This window comes from Strigops habroptila, chromosome 12 (genome assembly GCF_004027225.2).
Source record: "Strigops habroptila isolate Jane chromosome 12, bStrHab1.2.pri, whole genome shotgun sequence".
Classification (NCBI taxonomy): Eukaryota; Metazoa; Chordata; class Aves; order Psittaciformes; family Psittacidae; genus Strigops; species Strigops habroptila.
In genome coordinates, this window is record NC_044288.2 from 4,492,148 (window position 1) to 4,514,765 (window position 22,618).

Consider the following 22,618-nt stretch of genomic DNA (forward strand, 5'->3'; position numbering starts at 1 on the left):
ACATGAAGTCTTCTCCTTAGGACATCGGGGTTATCATTTTTCAAATATGAACTTGGCAAAAATAAGATAAACCCACATGTTATGTTGCTGAGTCTGTATTTTATCTCTAAAAGTTTCAGCCTACCACTTTGCCCAGCTCAAGAACCAGGATGTGTTGACATCACAGCCCCGATCGCATGTGCAGCATCACAGAGAGAATTGCCTCTGTGTTCCTGGGGATCGTTGAGGTGCCATCCCCAGACTGCAGCCTGCTCAGACCTTCCTGTCCACTTGAAATTGCTGGTTTGGGCTTTAATAGGAGGAAACAGGCCGGAACGCTTTGATTTTTCAGCTCTAGACTACAAACCACATTATGCACTAAGTCATTTTTGCAATAGATCAGTCTGGGGGGTATTTTCCAAATCCTCTGACAAGAACAGCTTTAAAAAGCAAGCAAATGACGTCCCTACAGATTGACTGAGGATAAAGCATGCACAAGAGTTCATTCACCACCCCCCGATGATAACACAGCGGTGATCAGAGCTCTCAGAGGCAGCCGTGGGCAAACGGTGACTCTTTAATGACGAGCATACATTTAATTTGATAGCTGGGAATAATTGAGTGTTCCGGGCTCAGCTCATTGCAGGGGTTTGAGCAAACATAAATGAAAGGGACGTCTGTTCTTCCCTTCCTACTCCCTCTGCAGTTCCTGGTCCACCTCCCGGCTGCAGCATTTGAACCTGGTGCTGGCTTTTGGGGCGGACAGACCCCGACCCAGCGGTGATGGAGCTCAGCCTCAGCGAGAGCCCAGCGGGATGCGGCGCACAGAGCTCAGGGTCTGATGCGAAGGAGCACAGCGACATCCCGCGTCCTTTGGAGGGAGGAAAGGCTCTGAGTTCACGCTGAGCCTCACCCGCCTGGGAGAGGAGGTGTGCATTACTCCGTCCCGCCTGATGCATGACTTCATTTTGATCAGATTTTTATCAGAGGTGTCACTGGCTGCTCCAGCTTCATGTCCTCCTGTGACGGGTTCTTGCTGATAGATCACACGGTGTTTCTGAGCTCTGATGTCGGCCAGCAGTAACTGCAGCACCATGGTTAGATGTCCCATGTAAACTAGACATGACTATATGCAGCCTGCAGTAGGTTCTATAGAGAACCTATAGCCTGCCAGATAAAAACCATGGGGACAAGAGATGGGGCTGGGCATTGAGGATGGCAGGCTTGAATCCCATTAGTGTCTGTGCTGCTTTTCCTTGATGCTCTAAGATCCTTTGCCCTGTCTAAACACTTCCTCCTCCTCCTGATGTTCACACCCCAACACTATTTCTGTTCATCTGAGGGGTGGAATTCAAGCCTTCTACAGCAGAACAGTGCATGTTGCAATCTGCATTTCCAAAACCACCTGGGGACTGATGCTTGCCTTGAAAAGGGAAGACCAGGAGTCTGAAGTGGAACATACACAAGGAAAAGTATATTGCTCCCTAAAAAACCCCCTCCATCATCCTGTTCTGCAGGGTATGCCACTAAACAACCACACACTAGCTGTATAACATGCACAGTTTATTAAACAAGCACACTAAAGCAAATAAGCACACTGACATGAATTGTGTATATATCTCTATGTATATAGTAAATAAGTACAATAAAGCAAATCAGAGATACATATGTATATATAAGTGCAGAGGAAAATTATCAATGCATCACATCATTACTGCATAGATAGAACAGAGAATAAGAAGAAATACATCACCAATCACCACCGAATCATCATCCAGGCCCACACTTCCAGCTGGGAACCCCTGTTGCAGCTAATACTGGGAGTCTCAGGATCAGATTTGGCTACAAGAAGGTCCTGCTTTTATACCCTTAGAAACACAATGGGCTTTATGCCAGCTCTGTCATTGTTTGCTCGTGTGGACGTGCAGTTTCTCATGATCTCACTGTTGTCCACACCAAGAGCATTGGCCAGGCGCCCTGGTGCAGCCACACAGGAAGGTCATAGGACAGCTGCACACCTCTGTTTTCCTGCCTCTTTCCCATAAACAGGCATGATGAACATACACATACATACTCCACCGAATACACTGTGACAAAAACATACTGTGTTATGTGTCTCAGTCATGAGAGGGAACCAATTCTCAGCCAGGTTCCCATCCATTACACATCCTCATCTTTGTTATCCTTTAAAAAAGCAAAACAAGGACTGGGCAAGCCTCAGTGAATACAAAGCAATGCTGTAATAATGAGAAACCAGTTTAAGAGCCTTTCGACATCAGAGTCTAGAAAAAGCTATCTTCTGTGGACATTTCCGTGTGTTAAAGTTTGAAAAATTAAATCCATAGAATTAAATCTGTAAACATGTAAATCTGTAAAATTAAATTGTGAAAAGCTTGGTCAGTTAAGAAAAGCAGGTGGAAAATGACATTACAAAACATTCAGAATCCAAAGGTAACTAGTTTGCATTTTGTCTATGCCTCGTGTGAGCTAAAGCCAATATTCATTCCCATTTATCAGTAATTACTAAATGGAGCTTCTCCAAAGGTAATGTTTGCATCAGCAGTTGCAAAGAATGTTATATTTTCTAAGCTGAAGACTTCTACTACTTTTCCTGCGTTTCACGTCCTACATTTCTCAACACACTTGATGTCCGTCCATTTCTATCTTGCAGGTAAGCAGCAGGTGATGGGTAAATTTTGTATTTCAGCTATGCAATAAGAGATCATTTCAAATATTTGGACATTTCTATGCTTTGAGGAATCAGTGGTTATGAGTGAAAACAGCCTTTGGAATTAAATCCTCATTTTCTCAATGAACAAATTACTTAATACACTGCTCAGCACAAGAATCTGCTCCTCTATATGTCAGTCACAGTGACCTTTAACTCCATAAGTCTACTGATGAAGTCGTCCATTTCCTTTATACTGTCTGACTTAAGGTAGTATGTCACCTTATCGTTAGACAAATATAGGGTCTTCGAGTTGATTCTCTGTGCTTTGGCACTGCTGAGATTGGTGCTGCCACGGATAACCTTACCGATGTCATCTTTGTCCCTGCAGAGCAAAGAGGAGAGTGAAGAAGCTCCAGAAGCGAAGCTGTTGCTGTCTAAAGACATGCAGGCTGTTTGTTGGGTGTGATTTTGAACAGGTTCTTTGCTGTCCTGATGGCCACAGAGAGGTAGGGAGGGTACATGGGGACCTGAGTGCCCCTGTGGCCCACAACTTTCCCCACCACCACCACTTCCCCCTCTGCTCAGCTCCAACCGCCCATGGGCAACCCCACATCTGTGCAACCAATGGGATCTGTGGGAAGCCTTGCCAGGAGCAGCACCAGAGCTTCCCCACCTCCATCTCCCCCCGGTTCCAAAACCAACCCAACAAAAACAAGCCGCAGATGCCTGTTAAACTCCCTGTTATCACCCAAGGTGTCTGCCTGGCTGCTCTGGAGCTTTTGCAACCACAAAACTCAAGTGATAAATAACGTCCCCTTTGGCGGGACCTGCCTGGCTGGCGACTTACCAGTAATAGTTAAGCCACGTGCCACGAATTTCAAAACAGCGATTCTGGTACCAAAATATCCAATTTGTCCATTTCCTGAAGTGGAAGATCTGCATGTCCATTGCAAGACAGGGAGGACTGAAAGCGGACTAAAGTGAACCCTGGAACCAAAAGTGAAAGAAGTATTTTCTTAAAGGGACATCCCAGTAAAGGGTGAGGTCTTGCCTGTCTGAGGTGCTGAGTTATGGGTCTGAGTGCAATGCAGCCAGGACATCAGCACCATCCAGCTACTCATGGAGCAATGCTGAGCATGGCCAGGGAGCCACAGGTTCTCCAAGGGGTAGTTGGTGGTTGAATTGGCTCATGCGCCAGTGCTCCTGAACTGAAAGTCATTTAGGTCTGCGCAAGGCGGCTCCTGCACCGCCCTCTTGCGGCGCCGTCCCGGAAAGGCTCTGGATTTCCTCGACGGCCTCCTGGAACCTGGTTTGGGACCTTCAGGAGGTAGCGCTGTCCTCCCCATCCCCATTGCTCTGGCACCACCCCTTTCTGACCCTCTCCATCACCCCATCCCTTCCTGCCATTCCGCCATCCCTCTCACCCTGTCCCTGTCCTCCCTCCATCACCCTCACCCCAAAATTCTTCCCTGTGAGGGTGCTGAGGCGCTGGCACAGGGTGCCCAGAGAAGCTGTGGCTGCCCCATCCCTGGCAGTGTTCAAGGCCAGATTGGACACAGGGGCTTGGAGCAACCTGCTCTAGTGGAAGGTGTCCTTGCCCATGGCAGGGGGTTGGAACTGGATGAGCTTTAAGGTCCCTTCCAACACAAACCAGTTGGGGTTCTATGATCCCTATCCCTTCCCTCCATCACTCAGAGGCGTTTCAGCTCTGGGGAGTTTCTGTCCCTGCCCATCACTGCCTGTGCCCTTGGCACCCACCTCATGCCAACATGATTCATTTGGAATAGCCTGAAGGAATTAATGGTGGAAAGGGGAGAAGCTGGGCTTAGGTATTAACATGCAACATTATTTTTCCCAGAAAGTCTGTAACAAAATAATCCCATAAACCCAACAAATGTTGGTGCTATTTATATAATGTTATTGCTGGCAGGAGGGCAGAAATTCAAGTGAGTTTACGTAAACCTCTGTGCTCCCGGGGCAGGGGATGCTCCTGAAGGCACCAAGGGGTGAGGCTTCTGCTCTGCAACTTCCCTCTGAGCTTGTTCTGGAGATTGGGGTGGGCTTTCTCCCCCAAATCCATGCCTGAAACAGGTTGAGAACCCTCCAGCAGGACTTTGCTGCTGTCCCTGTTGTGTGTAAGCAGCCTGGTGACAGCATCCACTGGAGTTTTCTGGAGGTGACACAGGGCTCCTGTGCTGTGTGGGGCACAGGGGATCCCACAAACTAAAGCAGGATGCTCAGTTGTTGTTGCAGAAGGTCCTGACTGGTGGCCGGACCAGCCTTGTCCACCCAGTTTGAACCTGGACATGTGGGTACCACCACTGCCACATCTGCAGCCTGGGACACGGGGAAGGGGCTCACTGGACGCCGCAGCACAGCTTTGGGAGGTGGGAGCATCTTGTAGGAGCTGCCACAGAAGCCACCAGATGACACTTTACCTGCAGGGACGTTGCCCAGAACCACAGCACAGGGATTTGGGAGGATGCGGGAGGGAATGGATGGATGCTCACACCCAGCAGAGGCAGCCCCACAAGTGCGTTATCCTGGCCATGGGCAGTCACTGTGTCACGGGACTCGAGGACCAGCCTTTATTCTCCTTTTTAATTCTTTTTCCTGAAACAGGCACCACTTCTCACCCCAGCCCAGCCTGGGGAGCTGCTCTTATTCCTCAGGCCTCAGATGTGCCCTCCCTCTGCAGTTTCACTGCTCTTCCTGCCCAACAGGGGGGTGTCCCCCCATCCTGGTAGATGGAGGGGATGCCAACTGCCTTTCCCCCATCCAGAGTGCGGCATTCCCTGGGCACCCAGAGTATCCTGATTGCAGCTCAATGTGCATTGATCTGCAGGGTAGAGCTGTGAGACCTGGGATCTTGTCCTTGCCCTTCCACCAACAGCATCAGCTTTCCCCATCGGGCAGGAAAAAGGGGAATAAGCATGTGGATTGTAACGAATGTTGTGTTCCAGCTAAAGATACTGCAGGAACACAAAGTGGGATGAGATTGAGACCAAAGGGTGGGGAGGAACCGTTGCATTGAAGTATTCTGAATTATTTTGGTCTTACTGGTTTAATGGAGTTGATTATTACTTTTTTTAAGGTCTTTGTCTGCAGTTTCTTTCAGTAGGTTCTGCTCTAATCAGTTCAAAAGCCGATTTGCAAATAATCATCAGGAAAGAGGGGGAAATCGAGGGATTTAAACCCAAGCTGTGCATTTTATACTATTAATTGAAAGCCTATGAGAGATAATGTGTCCTTTCTCCTGGCTGAGACCCGTAAGCTGCTATTAGCAGCAAGCTCCCCACCCGGCTTGGGAATCATCTCCTGGTTGGGATTACAGCTGTGCACGCATGGGAAAACCCCCAGCAGGCAGCAATATAGTGAAAGGGCAGAAATTAGGGAGCATCGGGGAGATACAGGGTGTCCGAGCACTCAAAAGTAACCGTTGGAAAGCAGAGATTAATAAGAAAAGTCATGCTGGTAGCTCAAATATTTCTCTGCCAGAGAGAAATGTGCAACTTGGACTTTATTGTGAGCTCTGTGTGTCTGGCACACTGCTGCAGGCACCTCCCAACACATTTTCCACATCCCTGGAAGAGGGAAGAGGTTGATAATCAGAGAAATCCACTCTGGTATTAATTACATGATATTACCAGGGCTTATTGGCTAAGCCCCATTCTAATCACCCTCTCGGTTATATTTCAGGCAGCACCTAAGGACACTGCATGTAGTGAGTAAAATAGATTTCAAAGTTGGCTTCGGCACGGGCAGCGCGGTGCAGGCACAGCAGCAGCACCAGTGGGCACAGAGGCGAGAAGCAAGGATTAACACAACAGACCTGCTGTCTCACACCAAGGTAGTGGCAGAACATTCATGAGTCAGTGAAATCCCCCCACCCCAGCCCAAATCCAGTGGGGTTTTCCATTATAAATAAATAAGGGGGGTGTGAGTTATGGTTTTCCAGCAGGAGGGAGGGATTCATGCAGCCTCCAGGAAAAAGTCACTGCGGAAGCTCGGTGCAGCAAAGCGAGATCCCGTTCTGGTGGCTCGGCTGAGGGATGCTGTTAGCCCCTGGATGGTGAACGCTGCAGCTGTGTCTGGTGAGGAGCGGGCTCACAGAGGGCTTTGCCAGCTGAACCACTGTAGTTCCCAGTCAGGAAGATGCTGTCAGGTCCGAGTTCTCCATCCTGAGGCCGGCTCAGGGCTGCTGGGACAACGATGGGGACACTAGTGCCAGGACCCCACACAAGCCTTCTGCCTGGAGGGGGATGCTTCATCCTGAGCTCACCTCTACCTCCTTGTGCCTTCGCACCCCTCTGGAGACGACAGTGACAGGCTCTGCTGCAGCGTGACATTGAGGATGCCCAAGGACTCTTGCTGGAAGCATGGGAGGCTTTAAGCATCACCAGCTGGATCAGTTGTCAAAGCAGTCCCAAAAATCCAGCTTGGTGGGAGGCAAACGGTGCCGGTGCCATCGTGAGGACCAGTCCCCTTCTGCTGTCTGTCCCAACAAGAGTGTACAGTCTGGAGCCAGAATCACTGTCCAGGGATGGTGGAAGCGGGCTGACTCCAAGCCTGCTTGATTCCCCCATGGAAGTCTGCACAGGGGCACATGAAAGCTGCACCCAAGTCCCAGCGTGAGGCACAGTCCCACCAGTGTCCTGCTGCCCAGCATCTCAGGGACCCCTCCTGGGGGGCAGTGGGGCTTGGACGGGGATGGAAGGGGCCCTGCCCCATGGAGGCTGCCCTGAACCTGCTCCCCCCGGGGAGCTGACCCCAGGCTGGGGGTGCTGACAGCAGATTCCCCTACAAAAAAAACCCAGACCTGGCAAGATCCTCCAGGGACCCCAGACCCTGCTGGGTCCCCCAACCTCACTGTCCCCCACAATCTGCCAGCTCATTGCACACCCCAGACCCCTGACCCTGCAGGATCCTTCAAGCACACCAAACCCCCAGGAACAGCCCCCCTCCCAGATTCCTCAGGGCACTCCAAGGTCCCCAAACCGTGCTGGGTCCCCTGGAGTGCCCCAATCCCATGGGTCCCTTAAGGGACCCAGACTCCAAAGGGTCTCCCCCCATCAGACACCTCAGGACATTGCTGAGGTCTCCAGACCCCGCTGGGACCCCCAAACCCGTTGGGTCCTAGCCAATCAGATTTCCCAGACCCTGCTGGGTCTCCCCACCCCACAGGGTCCCCCAGGACCCCCCAAACCCAGAGGTCCCCAACTCATCAGATTCCCTAAGACCCTCTAAAAGACCCCGGACCCTGCCGGGTCCCCCATACCCCCACATCCTGCAGGATCCCTCTGGGACCCCCAAACCCATTGGGTCCCAGCCCATCAGATTCCCCAGACCCTGCTGGGTGCCCCCACTCCACGGGGTCCCCCAGATCCTGCAGGGTCCCCCTGAGATTCCCCAAACCCAGAGGTCCCCAACTCATCACACTCCCTGCGACCCTCTAAAGGACCCCAGACCCCGCTGGGTCCCCCAAATCCTGTAGGGTCTCCTCGGGACCCCCCCAACCCCAGAGTTCTCCAACTCATCATACTCCCTACGACCCCCTAAAGGACCCCAGACCCCGCTGGGTCCCCCCCGCAGCATCCCCTCTCCCCTAGGCGGGGCTGCGGGGCGCGGCGGGCAGGCGGCGGGAGGCAGCGGGCGGAGCGGCGGGCCCGCGGGAGCGGGCGGGAGCCCAGGGGACGCAGCTGCGGAGGGCGCGGGCGGCCGCCAGGAGCGCGGCGGGCCGGGGCCGGGGCCGGCGGCGGAGCCCCTTCTGCAGGCGCTGCGTGTGCGCCGCCAGCGCCAGCTGAGCCTGGGCCACGCCGGCTCCGAGCCGGCCCAGCGCCTCCGCGCGGGCGGCTAGACGCAGCTCGGCGTGCCGCAGGGCGCAGTGAACCTGCAGCACCCGGCCCTCCAGCTCCGCCGCCGCCCGCCGCCGCCCCTCCGCCGCCACCAGCCGCCGCCGCGCCGCCGCCAGCTCCACCGACCCGGGGCTGCTGCTGCCGCTGCTGCCGGTGGTGGCGGTGGTGTTGGTGGTGCCGGTGGTGTTGCTGTTGGTGGTGCTGCTGCCGCCGGTACCGCCGCGGTCGGGGCGCTGCTCGATGCCCGCAGTCGGACTCGCACCCGGACCCGGGCTCGGATCCGCCGCTGCCGCCGCCGCCATGGGAACGGGAACGGGAGCGGGGCAGTGCCGCGGTGAGGATATATACCCGGGGGCGGCGCCGGTTGCGGGCGGCTCAGCCCCAACGGGGCGGCTCCGGCACGGGCCCCGCACCGGTACGGGAAGGGAGGGACAACGGGGACGCGACCCCGGCACGGTGCGGTTCGGTATGGGACAGCCCTGGCGGGGGATGCTCGGGGTCGCTATGGCTCGGCACGGTAGCGGGCTGGGCATGGCTTGGTATGGTACTGGCACTGTCACGGGTCCGGGCTCGGTGCAACTCGGTACAGCGGCAAGGTATCGGCACCATCGCGGCCCCGGGCTCTACGCGGCTTAGTACAGGACCGGACAGTCTTCGTACGGCACTGGCACGACTCCGGGCTTCGTATGGCCCAGTACAACACCAGAACCAGAACCATCATGGGTTCGGGCTCGGTCTGACTCAGTACAGCACCGGCCCTGAGCTCGGTATAGCCCGCTGCGGCACAGCTCCGGTATTGACACCGGCACGGCCCCAGGCTCAGTGTGGCCCGGTACAGGACCATCCCGGTGGCACCGGAAAACTGCCCTCTCTTGGGGGCGTCACTGGGAAAGGCTGAGAGGGTTCTTGGGGGGTCACTGGGAAAGCCACGGCTGGGAAGGGGTTACTGGGAACTTACTGGAGGGGTTATTGGGGAAGGCTTAAGCTGGGGAGGCTTAGTGGGAAAGGCTGGGCTCGGAAGGAATACTGGAGGGAAAAGGGGATACAGGGAAAAAGGCAGGGGCAGCCCCCATCCCCTCCCCAGCTGTGGCTGCGGTGTCCCAGTCCTTGGGGCTCGGGGGACATGGCACCAGGACAGCATGCCTTTGGTTGCATGACTGTCACAGCGTCGTTGCCGATGTCATTATCATTTAAGACAGTGTTAATAGAGCTGGGAGTGGGAGGGAGGTGGAGCGGGAGGATGCTGCTGCCACCTTGATCCCCCGAGGAGCCTGGTTTTTAGGGTTCCTCCTGTGGGGATGTCACGCTCAGTGGCTGCATATTCACATAGGTGCGTGGGGTAACGTCTGCTTATATCCGCATCAGAGTGGCAGAGAGGATAAAAGAGATGATGGGAACCAGGTGCCGAAGTCTCATCCCACCCCCAGACAGAAGGAAAAACAAAAATCCCACCCCAAATTAAACCTGTTCCAGGCAGAGCCATGTCCAGGCCTGCGATGGATGTCACCCCCATCCCGCGTGGGCTGATGGCAGCTTTGTTTTCCTTACCTTATGAGGGGAAAAAAAAAACCCCATCCCTTGTGCTTTGTGTTGCATTCGTGCTCTTGCCAGCACTGCCACACGTCTGCCAGACACCGGAGCAGCGTCAGAGGCTGCTGCGTCACCGCTCCCGGCCCCCGCTGCCAGCTTGTCCCTTCCCTGCCCGTCCACCACCTCCCACCACATCTCCCCTGCTCCACGGGCACAGCATTTGCTCTCCAGGCTGAATTTCAGGCTGTAGGAAAGCTGAAGTCCAGGCTGAGCCATCTTCATGTATCCAACGCAAATGCTGCTATAAAGTGGGGTTTGGTGCTGCGCCATCATAGGTTCAGGGTCAAAGCTCTGCTCTTCCTCCCTCTGCCTCCAACCCAAAGAAACTGTAGGGACAGGCAGGTATTAAACAGAACATTCTCCTCTCTGATTTTTAACTCCATTTCAGTGGAACCTGGACCCCCAGGAGTACCCCAAAGGGGGAAGGGGCTGGGATCTGTCTTGCAGTGAGCTTCTCCCACTCACCCAGAGTGAAACTTCAAAATCGATGAGGTTGGAGGGACCTCATCACCTTCCCAGCTCCTGTCCCTGGTCCAGAGTGAGAAAAGGAAATGTTAATAGGGAGCAGCTATGCCTGGGCATGAGTTTAAGAGACAAGAAGAGGCCAGATGGGCTGGGGATGTTGGCCAGCAAGGCTGAGGTGTTGCTGAGTCCCCCACAACTGTGTCCCTGGCCTGTCCCACCCGGGCATAGCACATCCTGGTAGATGAACAGACAGAGGCCAGTAAAGGCAGGTCATAGGGAAATGCAAGAAATGCCCATGCCCTCCAGGGTAAGTCGCTACCCAAGTTCCTGACACCCTCCTGTGCTGCTGTGGGCTCTGCCTGAGCTGACGAGCTATTAATGATTTAGCAGCGGAGTCTGAAATTAGCAGTGCTCAGAATAAACCTCTTTGATGCAAAAGCTCAGTTGAGAGCGTTGTTCTCTCTTCCCTAGCAGCGACCCTCCGCACCCTGCAGCTGCATGTGGAGGCACCGATAACTGGGATGGGACATCAAGCTGCACCCCACAGCCAGCCCAGCACCAGTCCCTGGTCCTCCGGGGTCCCTGAGGAGAAGGACTTGGGGCCCTGAAGAGAAGCAAACGAGTCCAGAGGAGGGCACAGAGATGCTGCGAGGGCTGGAGCAGCTCTGCTCTGGAGCCAGGCGGAGAGAGCTGGGCTGGGGCAGCCTGGAGAAGAGAAGGCTCCTGAAGGGGAGACCTTAGAGCAGCTCCAGTGCCTAAAGGGGCTCCAGGAAACCTGGAGAGGGGCTTTGGACAAGGGCCTGTAGGGACAGGACAAGGGGAATGGCTTTAACCTGCCAGAGGGGAGATTGAGATGAGCTCTGAGGCAGAAGCTCTTCCCTGTGAGGGTGCTGAGGCGCTGGCACAGGGTGCCCAGAGAAGCTGTGGCTGCCCCATCCCTGGCAGTGTTCAAGGCCAGGTTGGACACAGGGGCTTGGAGCAACCTGCTCTAGTGGAAGGTGTCCCTGCCCATGGCAGGGGTTGGAACTGGGTGAGCTTTAAGATCCCTTGAACCTAAACCATTCTACGATTCCCCCAGGGATGTAGGGCCAGCCACTCATTGGCTGTGTTCTGCCCCAGGTTAGAGCAGCCCTGTAGGAGGATGTAGTTGAGGGCTGTGCAGTAGCCTCTGATCTCGAGCCTCTTTAAGACCCCGCATTGGGATGTGCTCCAGAAAAGCACAGCCTTATTATAGGAAGTAAATAATTAATGTTAGTGCCATTTCTCTCAGTGACTTTGCAAGCTTTTCCTCAGGCGTCCCAGTTCCCAGGGAAGGGGGGATCCAGGCTCTGCTCTCTCATCCTGGCCTAGTTTAAGGGAAGGAATCCTGCATCAGGTTTTCAGGTTTAAGCCCCAGGACTTCTGGGTTGATCCAGCTCCCTGCCTCTCCATCCTGGACCCAACAGTGAGCTCTGGAACACGATGGCAGCTCATCTGGGAGGTGACACAGAAGCTGAGGGGCGTTAAGCAGCATGGTGCTGAGCTCAGGGAGGCACATTGTGCTGCCCAGCTCCTCCTGGGTGTGCCAAGCTCCATGGGGCAGCACCGGGAGAGGTTTCATGGCTGAGATCTGTGCTCAAGGCACCTGGCAGAGGAGATGGTGGATTTCCAAGCAGTGCTTTGAGTTGTACACAGATGAAAGCCTGGCTAGGGAAATGGCACCGGCTGGATGTAAGTACACTGTTCCTGTGCCAGAGGCTTAAGTAAATAAATGTGGTCTTCATGCCCTTCAGAGAAGGAATGAGCTTCTTGGCACTGGCACCTTCCCTCAAACTGACTTCTCGCTCTTCTCTTTCCTCTTGGAAACTGACTGGTGCATCTGAGCCGAGTGCCTGCTGCTCTGGCTGCAGTCTCAGTGCTCAGCTGCCGTTATTCCAGGCTCCTTCCCTGCGTGCTTCCCTTCCTGGTTTCCTTCCTTTCCTCCAAACCTTCAGGGAAGGATCCGACCCCCCAAGAGTGAATCATCAGCTCTTTGGTGAGAACCACTGAGTCACTGAGCAGCAGCAAACAGGACGGGATGAGCTCCTGGGGAGCACTGGGCATCACTGCAGCTTGTATTTGCCTTATGCCACTGCTGTCCTCAGGGGAACTTCTCCCAGCAGGAGAAGGGATGGATGACGTTGTTGCTTTGCAGGGTACTGAGCAGAGAGGGTGAAATCACCCCAGATGAGGGGTGCAGCTCCCTCCATGGCTGTGGCCAGGCTGGAGAGCAGGGCTGGGGGGGCAGGCGGGGTGGCCAAAGGCTTTAGGGGTGTCAATGCACTTGGGATGGACAGGCTCCAGAGAGAGGCACCCAAAACTGCAGGCAGCACGCAGGGAGGCACAGGCAAGATGCTCTCCATGGGGCAGAGGTCCCATGGAACCCCAGGGGAGGAATGTGGCCACCCCATGCCTGCCACTGCATGTCCCTTGGCAGGGACATGCTGCCTGGTGCAGGCAACACAGGGAGGGAGTTAAAATGACAAGGAACAATGCAGGGCAGACTGGGGGGATCCTGGGGATTGGGACCCTTGGGGACAGGGATCCATTGTGACAGAATTCCTCAGTGATCTGGGTTCACATGGATGGGGATCCATGCAGACAGACATCCTCGGAGGTGGGGATTGTTTTGGGGGAGGGATCCCCATCGACAGGGATCCTCAGGAATGACGATCTTTAGGAATGGGGATCCTTGAGGACAGGGATGCTTTGGGAAAAGATCCTCAGGGACAAGTGTCCTTTGGGACAGGATCCTTGGCAATGACGATCCATTGGGATGGGAATCCTTCACAGCGACCCTTGGGGAGTGAGACCGTTGGGGATCATGACCTTAAAGGTGAGGACCTTGTGGACAGGAATCCTCGGGGAAGGCCATCCAAGGGATCCTTGGGGATGAGGACCCTCGGACACAGGGACAGGTTGGGACACAGACAATTGGGGATGAGGATCCTCGGGCAGCGGGATGCTTTGAGACAGAGTCTGTGGGGACAGGGCTCCATGGGGACAGGGCTCCGTGAGGACCGAGGCCCCGCCGGTGCAGCCCCGTGCGGCGCGGGCCGGGGCAGCTTCGCCGTCCGCGCTCTGCTGTCCCTCGCGGCGGCCCGTCGGGCCGGGTCACGTGGCTCACCTGGCCCAGGTGAGGCGGGGCCGGGCGCCGTTCGCTCGCTCGCAGGTAACGCCGGGGCGGGGGGAGCCGGGCCCCGACCCCAGCCCCAGCCCCGGCCCCGGCCCCGGCCCCGGCCCCGCCGCCGCTCGGCGCCTCCCCCGGCGGGGCCGCCCCCCCGGGCCCGGGGGCAGCAGCAGGCCGCGACCGGGAGGGGCGTCCCCCCCCGCGGCGTCCCCCCCCGCGGCGTCCCCCCGGCCAAGACCGGGTTCTCCGGCTCCGTGCGCCCCGGGCCCGGGCGGCTGAGGGACAGCCCCGCAGCGCTCCGCTGCTGTCGTTGTTCCCCCCCCGGCTCTATCCCCTCCCTGCTCTGGGGCCTTCCCGGCGCTCGCCCTGCGGGGCTGGTGTCGGTAGGGGCTCTGCCGGGGGGGTGTCGGGGCTCTCTGGTTCCTCCTGGGGTCGGTTTGGCTTTGGAGAGCTGGTACCCTAAGGGGGAGCGCGGCGGGGAGGGCGCGCTCCCCCCGACAGCCGGGTTTCTCTGCTGCCAGCTTCTCCTCTCCCCAAAATCCACCGTCCGGAGGATGTCGGGGGCTCAGGGGGGGCAGAGCAGCCCCTGCGTGGTGCCCCAGTGGGGCTCCCCCGCGCGGTGCTCTGTTTGTGAGCAGGAAGGGGCAGATTTTGTTTACCTGCGCCGAAGTGGAGCCCTGTTGTCAGCTGGAACAGGGGGTGTTTTGGGCTGGGGGTGCAGGGGAGCCTTTGGCAAGAGGCGGTTCCTGGTCTGGGCTGTTTGTGTCGCAGGTAGGGTCACCTGAGAGGGTACAGCAGCACAGGGAAGAAGCCAGATCCGTGTTCCTCTAAGCCAGGGCCTCTATTGCTGCCTGGTGCCAGGAGAGCAGCCAGGGGTCTGAGAGCTTTATGGAGTGGCTTTTAGCATCTGGCAAGGCTGTTTAGAAAACACCTCCTGATGCTTCCATCTATTTATGATAAGCTGTGTCTTGTATCCTGCATTTAGGTCCTCTGCCCCCTTTCTAAGTTAATACTCTTAGTTCCCTAGTCCCTAACAGCAGTAGCAGTTATTGGCAAACCAATGTGACTTTATTAAGTAGATTCACTACTTAATTTAACTTTTTCCAAACTTTCAAAGGAAATCCTGTCCTCTGAACAATGAAGATCTTAGATCCGGGCTAACTCTTAGATGGGCAAACTCTTCGTAAGTCCCTCCTCATTCTTCTGAAGCAGATGCCCAAGTTCTTTACAAGGATCTTCTCTCTTCACACCCGGTGCCTGCGTGAGAACAGAGAAAGCTCCCACCCATCTTGTAAGTATCACCATGGATTTCAGGCAGAGCTTTTCTTTAGGGCTGTGTTAAGCAGCTGGCTGCAGGTTTCTGTCCAGTCCCTTGCTGCTGGATCGAGGTTTTGGGTCTTGTCTGTGCTCCTGAGGAACCCCTCTGAGGTGTGAGCTGGTGGTCACAGGAACCTGAGCTGTGCAGGGAAGGGAATGGGTTGAGCTCAGCACTCAGGGCCGGAGGCATCTCTGATGCCTGATGCCACTGGGGGTTTGTGCAATGTCAGGCAAGAGGTTTAATCTCTGTGCCTGCAGGTGTCTTTCTGCAGAGCTGAGAGAATACTCCTCCCTGTGTCAGAGATGCTCTGAAATGACAGAATATTATATATTGTTATATAAATGGTTGTTACTATGCAGTGCATGCATTAAAGCTGATGAGGCCTTGGTATTAAGAGAATTCTAAACTGCATTACAACACTGATGAAGCTGAGGAAAAAAGCCCTGTTGTTCTTCAGTGAAAGCAATCAAAACTCTCCCCTGATGCTGAGTCTGGGAAGCTCTGCCTGCTCACCACTGAAATTGGAGTGTCTGGGGCTTTTATGTTTAACATATTGTCCAGGAACATGCAGAAGGAGCTCCTGGGACATGCATTACTTACGGATTTTTGTAAGCTAATGGAGCCAAAGCATTCCTGGAAAGCAGTGGAGTGCTGTAACTGCCTGGCTTTCACTCTGTGCCTGTTTCTTTGTGTGGAAAACATGACTATTTGTTTTTAAAAAGGGGAAAAGAGACAGTGCTCTAACAGGATAGGACAGAGGTATTTATTCATGCTTGAGGTGCCCTATAGAAAGTATACAGTAGAGCAGCAGGGACAGTCCAAAACTGCTTAAGCTACGGCTGGGCTCTCACTGCTTATTAATTAGCCTAATTAGGATTTAAAAGGATCTCTTGGGGGTGAAAGCAGTGTTAGCCAAGAAGCTTAGAAACTGTGAGCAATTTAGGGCCCCACCACAGTCTGGGCTAAAAGCAGCAGCAATAGGAGTGGTGGAGGGTGACAGCCTTGATGTGACTTTCCTCCCTGTCACCCAGTGCCAAGCTTCCTTCATAACAGGGAGATTTAATGTGCCAAACTCTGCTTGATGGATGTGTGGAGCTCAAGTGTGACAGTGTGTAAACACAGTTTACTCCTGTGTGCAGAGCTGGGGCTGTTGCGTTAGTCACTGAGAAGAAGAGTTGAGCACAAAGGCTGCTGGTAGGGTTTCTGTAGTAGGGCTTTGTAAAGGTTTTGCTCCCGTGAGGCTTGATTTGAGAGTGACTTGATGACAGGATCTTTAATCCAGATGAAGACATCAGTTTTCGTAGGAAAGCCTTTGGCATAACTTGGCCTTAGCATGACTAGCAAAAATCATTAGTGTTAGTAACGCTGCCATTGCTAAACCCTCTAAATGTAAATAGCATTGAATAGTCTGGAGTCTGAATTGGCAGCTTGCATAATGATTGATTGCTTGTCATCTCCTCCTGGGCATGGTGCGTTTTGAAATGGATAAGCACTGTCAGGGCCCAGCTTAATCCTAAGGAATGCGAGACAAAGGGGAAGTTGTTTGAAAGAAGATACTTTCCCTTTGGAGCCTGTCAGCTGGCTCCACCTAGGGCTGTGATGCTCATTTATTGCTCCAAAAGCTGAGTCTTTCAGCTGCATGGAGGAAACCTCTTCTGAAGGATACAGGGATTTTGATGTCCTAAAAATAGTCCTTTTAAAACAGCTCTCTTGATCGAAGCATCCCCTGAAAGGAAGCAGCAAAGTGGTTGGAGAACCCTGGAACACAGGCTGGATCCCCTCCCTGTGCAACAAGCGAGAACAGTGTGAATCCTAGTGCAAAATACTTCTGTATATAACGGGAATATCAAATTGGGGAATCACTGAATTCGAATGTTGGCTGCTGCTTTGTTGATCAGCAGCTTGCAAAGGTGAAACTGGTGATGAATCCTTTGTTTGACTTAAGACCTTCTTGTTCTGCAGGTGCCTGAGCAGTGAGCCATGCTGGGCCGGAAAACAGGACTCCCCCACGAGCTGAACAGCCACCGCCAGCTGAACCAGTCCTACCAGGAGGCTGTGCCCCTGCGGACCAGAGCGTCCAAGGAGACAGATGTCAGTTTGGAGGTGTTCAGTGGCTCTACACCCGAAATCAAACAGGGCCGCAGCAGAGCCCAGCAGATGCGAGATAGGAAAGGTCGCAAAGCTGATCTCAAAGACTCCAACGGGAGAGAGGCAGAAACAATTACCTTTATTTCTGGCACAGCAGAGGCTCCCCCAAACCAGAGCTTTTGCTGTTCTTCTCTGTCTCAGGCCTGGAACACATACAAGGCTGTTTTCTGTTGTATAGTGACCTGTGGGGGCTGCTTTCAGGACTGCAGTGTCTGTATCCCCTATCCAGGGCCCACTGAGACCTCCACTGATGATGGAAAGAATGGAGATTATAATGGGCGACTGCCAAACAGCCCTGCTAACGTCTCTCCCACTGAGAAAAATGGGAACCAGATCAAAAAGTTCAGCATGGGTAGCAGTTTCAGTTACCCAGATGTGAAACTGAAGGGCATTCCTGTCTATCAAAACAGGAGCCCCAGCCACCACCTGGAATCAGATTCATGCTGCAAAGAGCTGCTGCCAGAGAAGCCCTTCAGGAACAGCATAGAAAAGCCACCACTCCCCAGCAGCCACCGGAGTTCAGAGGAGTATTATTCCTTCCATGAGTCCGATCTGGATATCAGTGAGCTGAATGGCTCCATGTCCAGCAGGGAGATTGATGTCCTGATCTTCAAGAAGCTGACGGAGCTCTTCAGCGTCCACCAGATCGATGAGCTGGCCAAATGCACGTCAGACACTGTCTTCCTGGAGAAGACCAACAAGATCTCGGACCTCATCAATAGCATAACTCAGGACTACAACCTGGATGAGCAGGATGCTGAATGCAGGCTGGTCCGAGGCATCATTCGCATCAGCACCCGGAAAAGCAGGGTCCGGCCCCATATTTCTATCCCGGCCAGCCAGAGCCATGAGGAGAAGTCCAGCAGAGGCAACGCACCAGACAGCGGGAATGAAACCATGCTGGAGTCCATGGTCATCAGCCAGGATGGTACGTGTGGCTTCCCTGGTGGTACCACTTCAGAACAAGAGGGTTATTTTCATGGAATCATGGAGTGGTTTGGGCTGGAAGGGAGCTTAAAGCCCATCCAGTCCCAACCCCCTGCCACGGGCAGGGACACCTTCCACTAGAGCAGGTTGCTCCAAGCCCCTGTGTCCAACCTGGCCTTGAACACTGCCAGGGATGGGGCAGCCACAGCTTCTCTGGGCACCCTGTGCCAGCGCCTCAGCACCCTCACAGGGAAGAGCTTCTGCCTCAGAGCTCATCTCAGTCTCCCCTCTGGCAGGTTAAAGCCATTCCCCTTGTCCTGTCCCTGCAGGCCCTTGTCCAAAGCCCCTCTCCAGCTTTCTTACTGGCCCCTTTAGGTACTGGAAGGCTTTTCATTTTATCAAAGCTATGGAGATCTGACAATGGAGCAGAAATGAAAGCTGGTGTCTGTCTTCAGGCTGAGCTTTTCTTCCTGGGATGTGTGAATGGAGGCCCTTGTTTATTGCTGGAGACCTCCGTTTCTCACCAGTCATTGTGCTGGGGCTTTCTAGATAGTATCTTTCACTGTCAGGGAAGTTTGTGCTGAGCAATAGAAGTTCTGCTGCTACTGCAATGATTCTGCTTTCCTCCGCACCTCTAAGCTGGGCAGAAAGACTGTGAGTCAAACTTAACTGGTATGACCAGACGAGCTGGCTTGTGCCCGAGGATGTCCAGTTACTCAGCTGGCTCTTTCCTGTGAGCTACCAGTGCTCTTTGCTAACGCCACCCTTAGACTATACCGTGAGAGGGAGCCTCCTTGGAGCTGAGACTTCCTCCACACAGTGGGTGAGGAGCTGACCGTAAATGTCCCTGCAGAGGGAAGGAGGGAATATCCCAGAGGAGGGAAGGGCTGCTGCCACAGCAGAAGTGCTTCCTGGCTGTTTGAGGGATGCTTTCCTCCTGGTCTGGAGCACTGACCTCCAGAACAGCTTGTAAGAAAGTTTGTTGTAGAAAGACCTTGAAAAGGTGAATGTGAGGGGTGAGGAGACATCCAGAAGTAACGGAGGAGGAAACCGGGTGGTTTAGCACTAAGGCTGCTGTTGCTTCCTGGTATTTAAGAACTCCCAAACTCAGATTACCAAGACAATGGTGGAAGCAATCTGAAGAATGGGACTCTACCTCTCCTATTACCTGAGGGTGGTGCCTTCCAAGCTGAGCCCTGTGTATTCCCTGACTGAGATCCTTACTCTTGAGTCATAGCTGCCCATCCTTTCCTGTCTCAGCCCCTTTTGGTTTTTATTCCAGATCTGGACGTGCAGATATCAGAAGAAACATCAGCAGATGTGATAGCCAGGAACATGAGGCGACATAGCAGCGCAGGTAACGTGCCTGGCCAGGGGTCTTCACTGCAGAGGCATCACAGGAGTGAGGGCAATGCCCTGAACTTCCCGTGTTACACCATCCTTCAGTTTTCACCATCAAGGGCTGAGCTGACACCTGCCTCTCTGGGTTACCATGAGGGAAGTAGTTCTCTTGAGCTTTGGGTGTGAAGGAAGCTCAGGATACTGCCTGGGTCGGTGGGTGCTGGAAAAGAATGGAACTCAAGTATGGAGTGATCTCTGTTCATGCACAATGCTTGGCCTGAGAGCTTTCCGTCTCGGGGTGTCTTTGGGGCTGTATTTGGGGTGTGACTGGCAAAGGTCACAGCTGGGTTACACTGGGAACAAAAGGAACTGTGCAAAAGGAAAGCAGGGCAGGGTGATGGGCTGTCTCCTGAGCTCTGATCCTCCCGGCATACATGCTCCACTCCAAAGAGCAGCCCAGGGCTAAAAGACAAGTTTTCTCCTGCATAATAACAGATCTATCCTAGGAGATGGCTACAATACAGGCAGGGTTGTTCCCTGCCTGTGGGCTTTGTGTGGCTTTCTCCTCCCTCATGATACACAAAGCCTTTGTGGCAGTTGCTTGCCTAACTGCCAGGCTGCTACAGTTCACATTGTCTAATGTCACCATCTCTTCTCTTTCCTCTCCAAGGCTCTCCAACAAGCAGAGATTCCTCTTTCCAAGACACAGAGACTGACTCATCTGGGGCACCTCTGCTTCAGGTGTATTGTTAAGGAAAAGGACCTAAGCAGCAGGCAGGCATTCCAAGGCTCTGCTGCAATCAGTTTTCTCCTCTTTCAGTATGGAGTGTGCTATGCCACTTATGTTTTTTTCCCCAATCCAGCCCGATCCTTTGTTGAAGCCAAATTTCTCCTGCTGTCTAGATTTCACTGGAATTTTATTTTTTCTTGGACAATGTAGAACATCAAGGAAGTGAACTGTGGAGCTAAGGAACCTGGGAGGTGAAATGTGTGCCCAGGGAGGAGATGATGGACAAGGAAGTATCAGATAACTTGTGCCTCTATGATTTCTATGCTTCATGTTTAGCTTCAACAACCTCAATGGCCCAGCCCTTCTCCTCTGCTTTGAGGATCTGTTGCACAGTTCTTGCTTTCTGGCATTGCATAATTTAATTTGGGTAGGGAAGAACTGGATGGTGTCTCTGTGTTTGTGCTGATGCTGAGGTGAGGACCGAGCACCTGCTCTCCAGGGACCCAAATCTCTATTTGACATGGCCAGGTGGGTCCCAAAAACAGTAAAGTCCTTTATCCATGGTGCTTGCAGAAGCCAGATCTGCCTTTTTCCCACTGACCCTTAGTGGTGTCATCTTCTGCTGCACTGTATGAGAAGGTTCAGGTAACGTGGTTCATTTAATCTCTGGCCTCTTGCTGTGTCTCCTGAGATAGTGCCAGTGACAGAGGGGTGGGATGCCTGCACGGGCACCTTGCTTCCCAAGGAGACCACGGGGATCAGCTGTGCAGTCACTGCCAGATGTGAGTTGACCTGGCAGCTCTTCCTCACTCATGTGCCCAGCCCTCTGCCTGGCATCACACTGGCTGCTGGGCCAGCCTTGCACTTGGGATATGGCAGCTGAGGGCAAGTTGGTTTTGAATGGGTTTTGTAATTAAGAACTGGGCTGTTTGATTATTCTGCCAGGAACTCCCTTGAAAGGGACTTGCTTTGAGAGGAAAGCATCCCCTCAGAGGGTCTGCAAGGGTCTGTGAGGAACTGCCCTTCCCCTGTGGGCACTCGGTGCCTTCTCTTTCCCTTTGCTCCTCTCCAGCTGGTCGGAAGCAGGAGACGGGGCATTGCCACCCCGAGGCACAGTGCCAGCTGGCCTTGAGGGCTGCAGCCTTGCAGCAGGAGGAAGCTCTGTCTTACTGCCTTTGCCACTTGGTTGTTTATCAGAAAGCAAACAAGGTGAAGCCATGGGACTTGTTTATCCGTTCAGGTGCCCTTGGACGTGACTAGAAAACACTTCAGTTGAGTTTACCAGCCATGGCATAAACACCCCCACTGGTTTTGGGGGGAGAGGGAAACCAAAACAGGCCCCGTGCTTTGGTGTGGACCATGTTTTTGTGCCTTAATTGAACTGAACTGTGCCTTTATTTCCTAGCCTGTGATTACTCTTCAAATGGTTTGATTGAGGGAGGGTGGGGGGGAAGGATTTAATTCCTCACATGAGCAGCCAGGCTTATTTACCCAGCCAAAGCCCTTTGAAATGGCTCAAGTGCCTGTTGGAGCCTGGTTTTGTGACCTGCTTGTGTTCCTGAGCATGCTTTCATAAATCATGGACATGACCAAGCCCACACCTTGGGACGTCGACAGAGAGAGCTTTTGAAAATAAAGGGGAGAGACTGAGGCTTGGGTTTGGCTTCCCCTCCCTGCTTTGTTGCGTTGTGAAGAACCCCGTTGATGCAAGAAAGAGACTTGAAGCCAGGCCTGGACTTCCAGAGGAGCCGTGTTTGGTCACCTCCTTCCAAACGCCACTGATGGACCCCTTTGGCTTCCTGCTTCTGAATGGATTTGTACGTCTGTATTTGGACCGGTTTACTTAAACCTGTGCACTGAGGCACCAGCATGGGTCACGCTGACATGCAGCTCTGTGGTCTTTGAGCTGAGCTTTGGAGACGAGGGGTGAGGATGGACTTGCAAAGAGCTGCCAATCGCCATTACAGATGCAATAGCACATTTTTAATGTTTAGTCTTTGTATGAAGAGTGAATGTGTATGGATTAAGCTTGCAAAAACACCCCAACCGCCCCCAAAACCTCACTAAGAGGAAGACTCTCAACTGGATTGTCCCTGAAGCTGGTGCCCCTGTGGTGTCTTATGGGATTCTTTTGCACTCCTTGACCTGAAATGTCTGATTTGGTCTTTTTTATAAAGCAGAACGATGTGCTCTTTACCTGTGCTGTGTCTCTAACGTTCCTGCTGGCATCAGGTTGGGGGGAGCCTGGGCCAGGCCGGGAGCATTGCACAGGGCATTGCTGATCCCGGCTTTCCCAGCAGCACGTGAACAAAGATATCTTTGTCCATTGGGCAGCATGTGCCCAGGGGGATTGTTCAGAGGGCTGAACGTTGTGGGCTGCTGCACGGAGGGAAGCTGGGAGCAAGTAGAGGAGCCTCTGGGAAGTGCCTGTTTGCACACAGGGAAG

General features: G+C 53.8%; 2 protein-coding genes and 1 long non-coding RNA gene across 6 annotated transcripts; 1 reads left to right on the forward strand and 2 right to left on the reverse strand.

Moving 5' to 3' along the window:
• Window positions 1-1,586: 1,586 nt before the first annotated feature.
• LOC115615694 lies at window positions 1,587-3,819 on the reverse strand. Its single transcript, XR_003994125.1, has 2 exons — window positions 3,498-3,819; window positions 1,587-3,032 (listed from the first exon to the last, which is right to left on the reverse strand). It is a non-coding gene; the product is annotated as an uncharacterized LOC115615694 (long non-coding RNA).
• Window positions 3,820-8,255: 4,436 nt separating this feature from the next.
• Window positions 8,256-9,038, reverse strand: TRNP1 (TMF1 regulated nuclear protein 1). Its single transcript, XM_030504848.1, has one exon. The coding sequence runs from the start codon at window positions 9,036-9,038 to the stop codon at window positions 8,256-8,258; it is 783 nt and encodes a 260-aa protein (XP_030360708.1).
• KDF1 (keratinocyte differentiation factor 1) lies at window positions 8,637-22,368 on the forward strand. 4 transcript variants are annotated; one of them, XM_030504170.1, is made up of 5 exons: window positions 13,665-13,750; window positions 14,826-14,999; window positions 16,989-18,102; window positions 19,384-19,458; window positions 20,113-22,368. In XM_030504170.1, the coding sequence occupies exons 3-5, from the start codon at window positions 17,007-17,009 to the stop codon at window positions 20,193-20,195; spliced, it is 1,254 nt and encodes a 417-aa protein (XP_030360030.1). In that variant the 5' UTR covers window positions 13,665-13,750; window positions 14,826-14,999; window positions 16,989-17,006; the 3' UTR covers window positions 20,196-22,368. The 4 variants fall into 4 exon arrangements, with proteins under 4 accessions (XP_030360029.1, XP_030360030.1, XP_030360027.1 ...); XM_030504169.1 differs by lacking the exon at window positions 13,665-13,750 and adding an exon at window positions 8,637-8,839 and having other exon boundaries at window positions 19,384-20,204; XM_030504167.1 differs by having other exon boundaries at window positions 19,384-20,204.
• Window positions 22,369-22,618: the final 250 nt, after the last annotated feature.

Coding starts and splice junctions, on each gene's coding strand:
- TRNP1 (XM_030504848.1), bottom strand. CDS start 9,038: ATGCCCAGCCCGCTACCGTGCCGAGCCATAGCGACCCCGAGCATCCCC.
- KDF1 (XM_030504169.1), top strand. CDS start 17,007: ATGCTGGGCCGGAAAACAGGACTCCCCCACGAGCTGAACAGCCACCGC. Junction 18,103..19,383: donor CATGGTCATCAGCCAGGATG/GTACGTGTGGCT, acceptor TTTTTATTCCAG/ATCTGGACGTGCAGATATCA.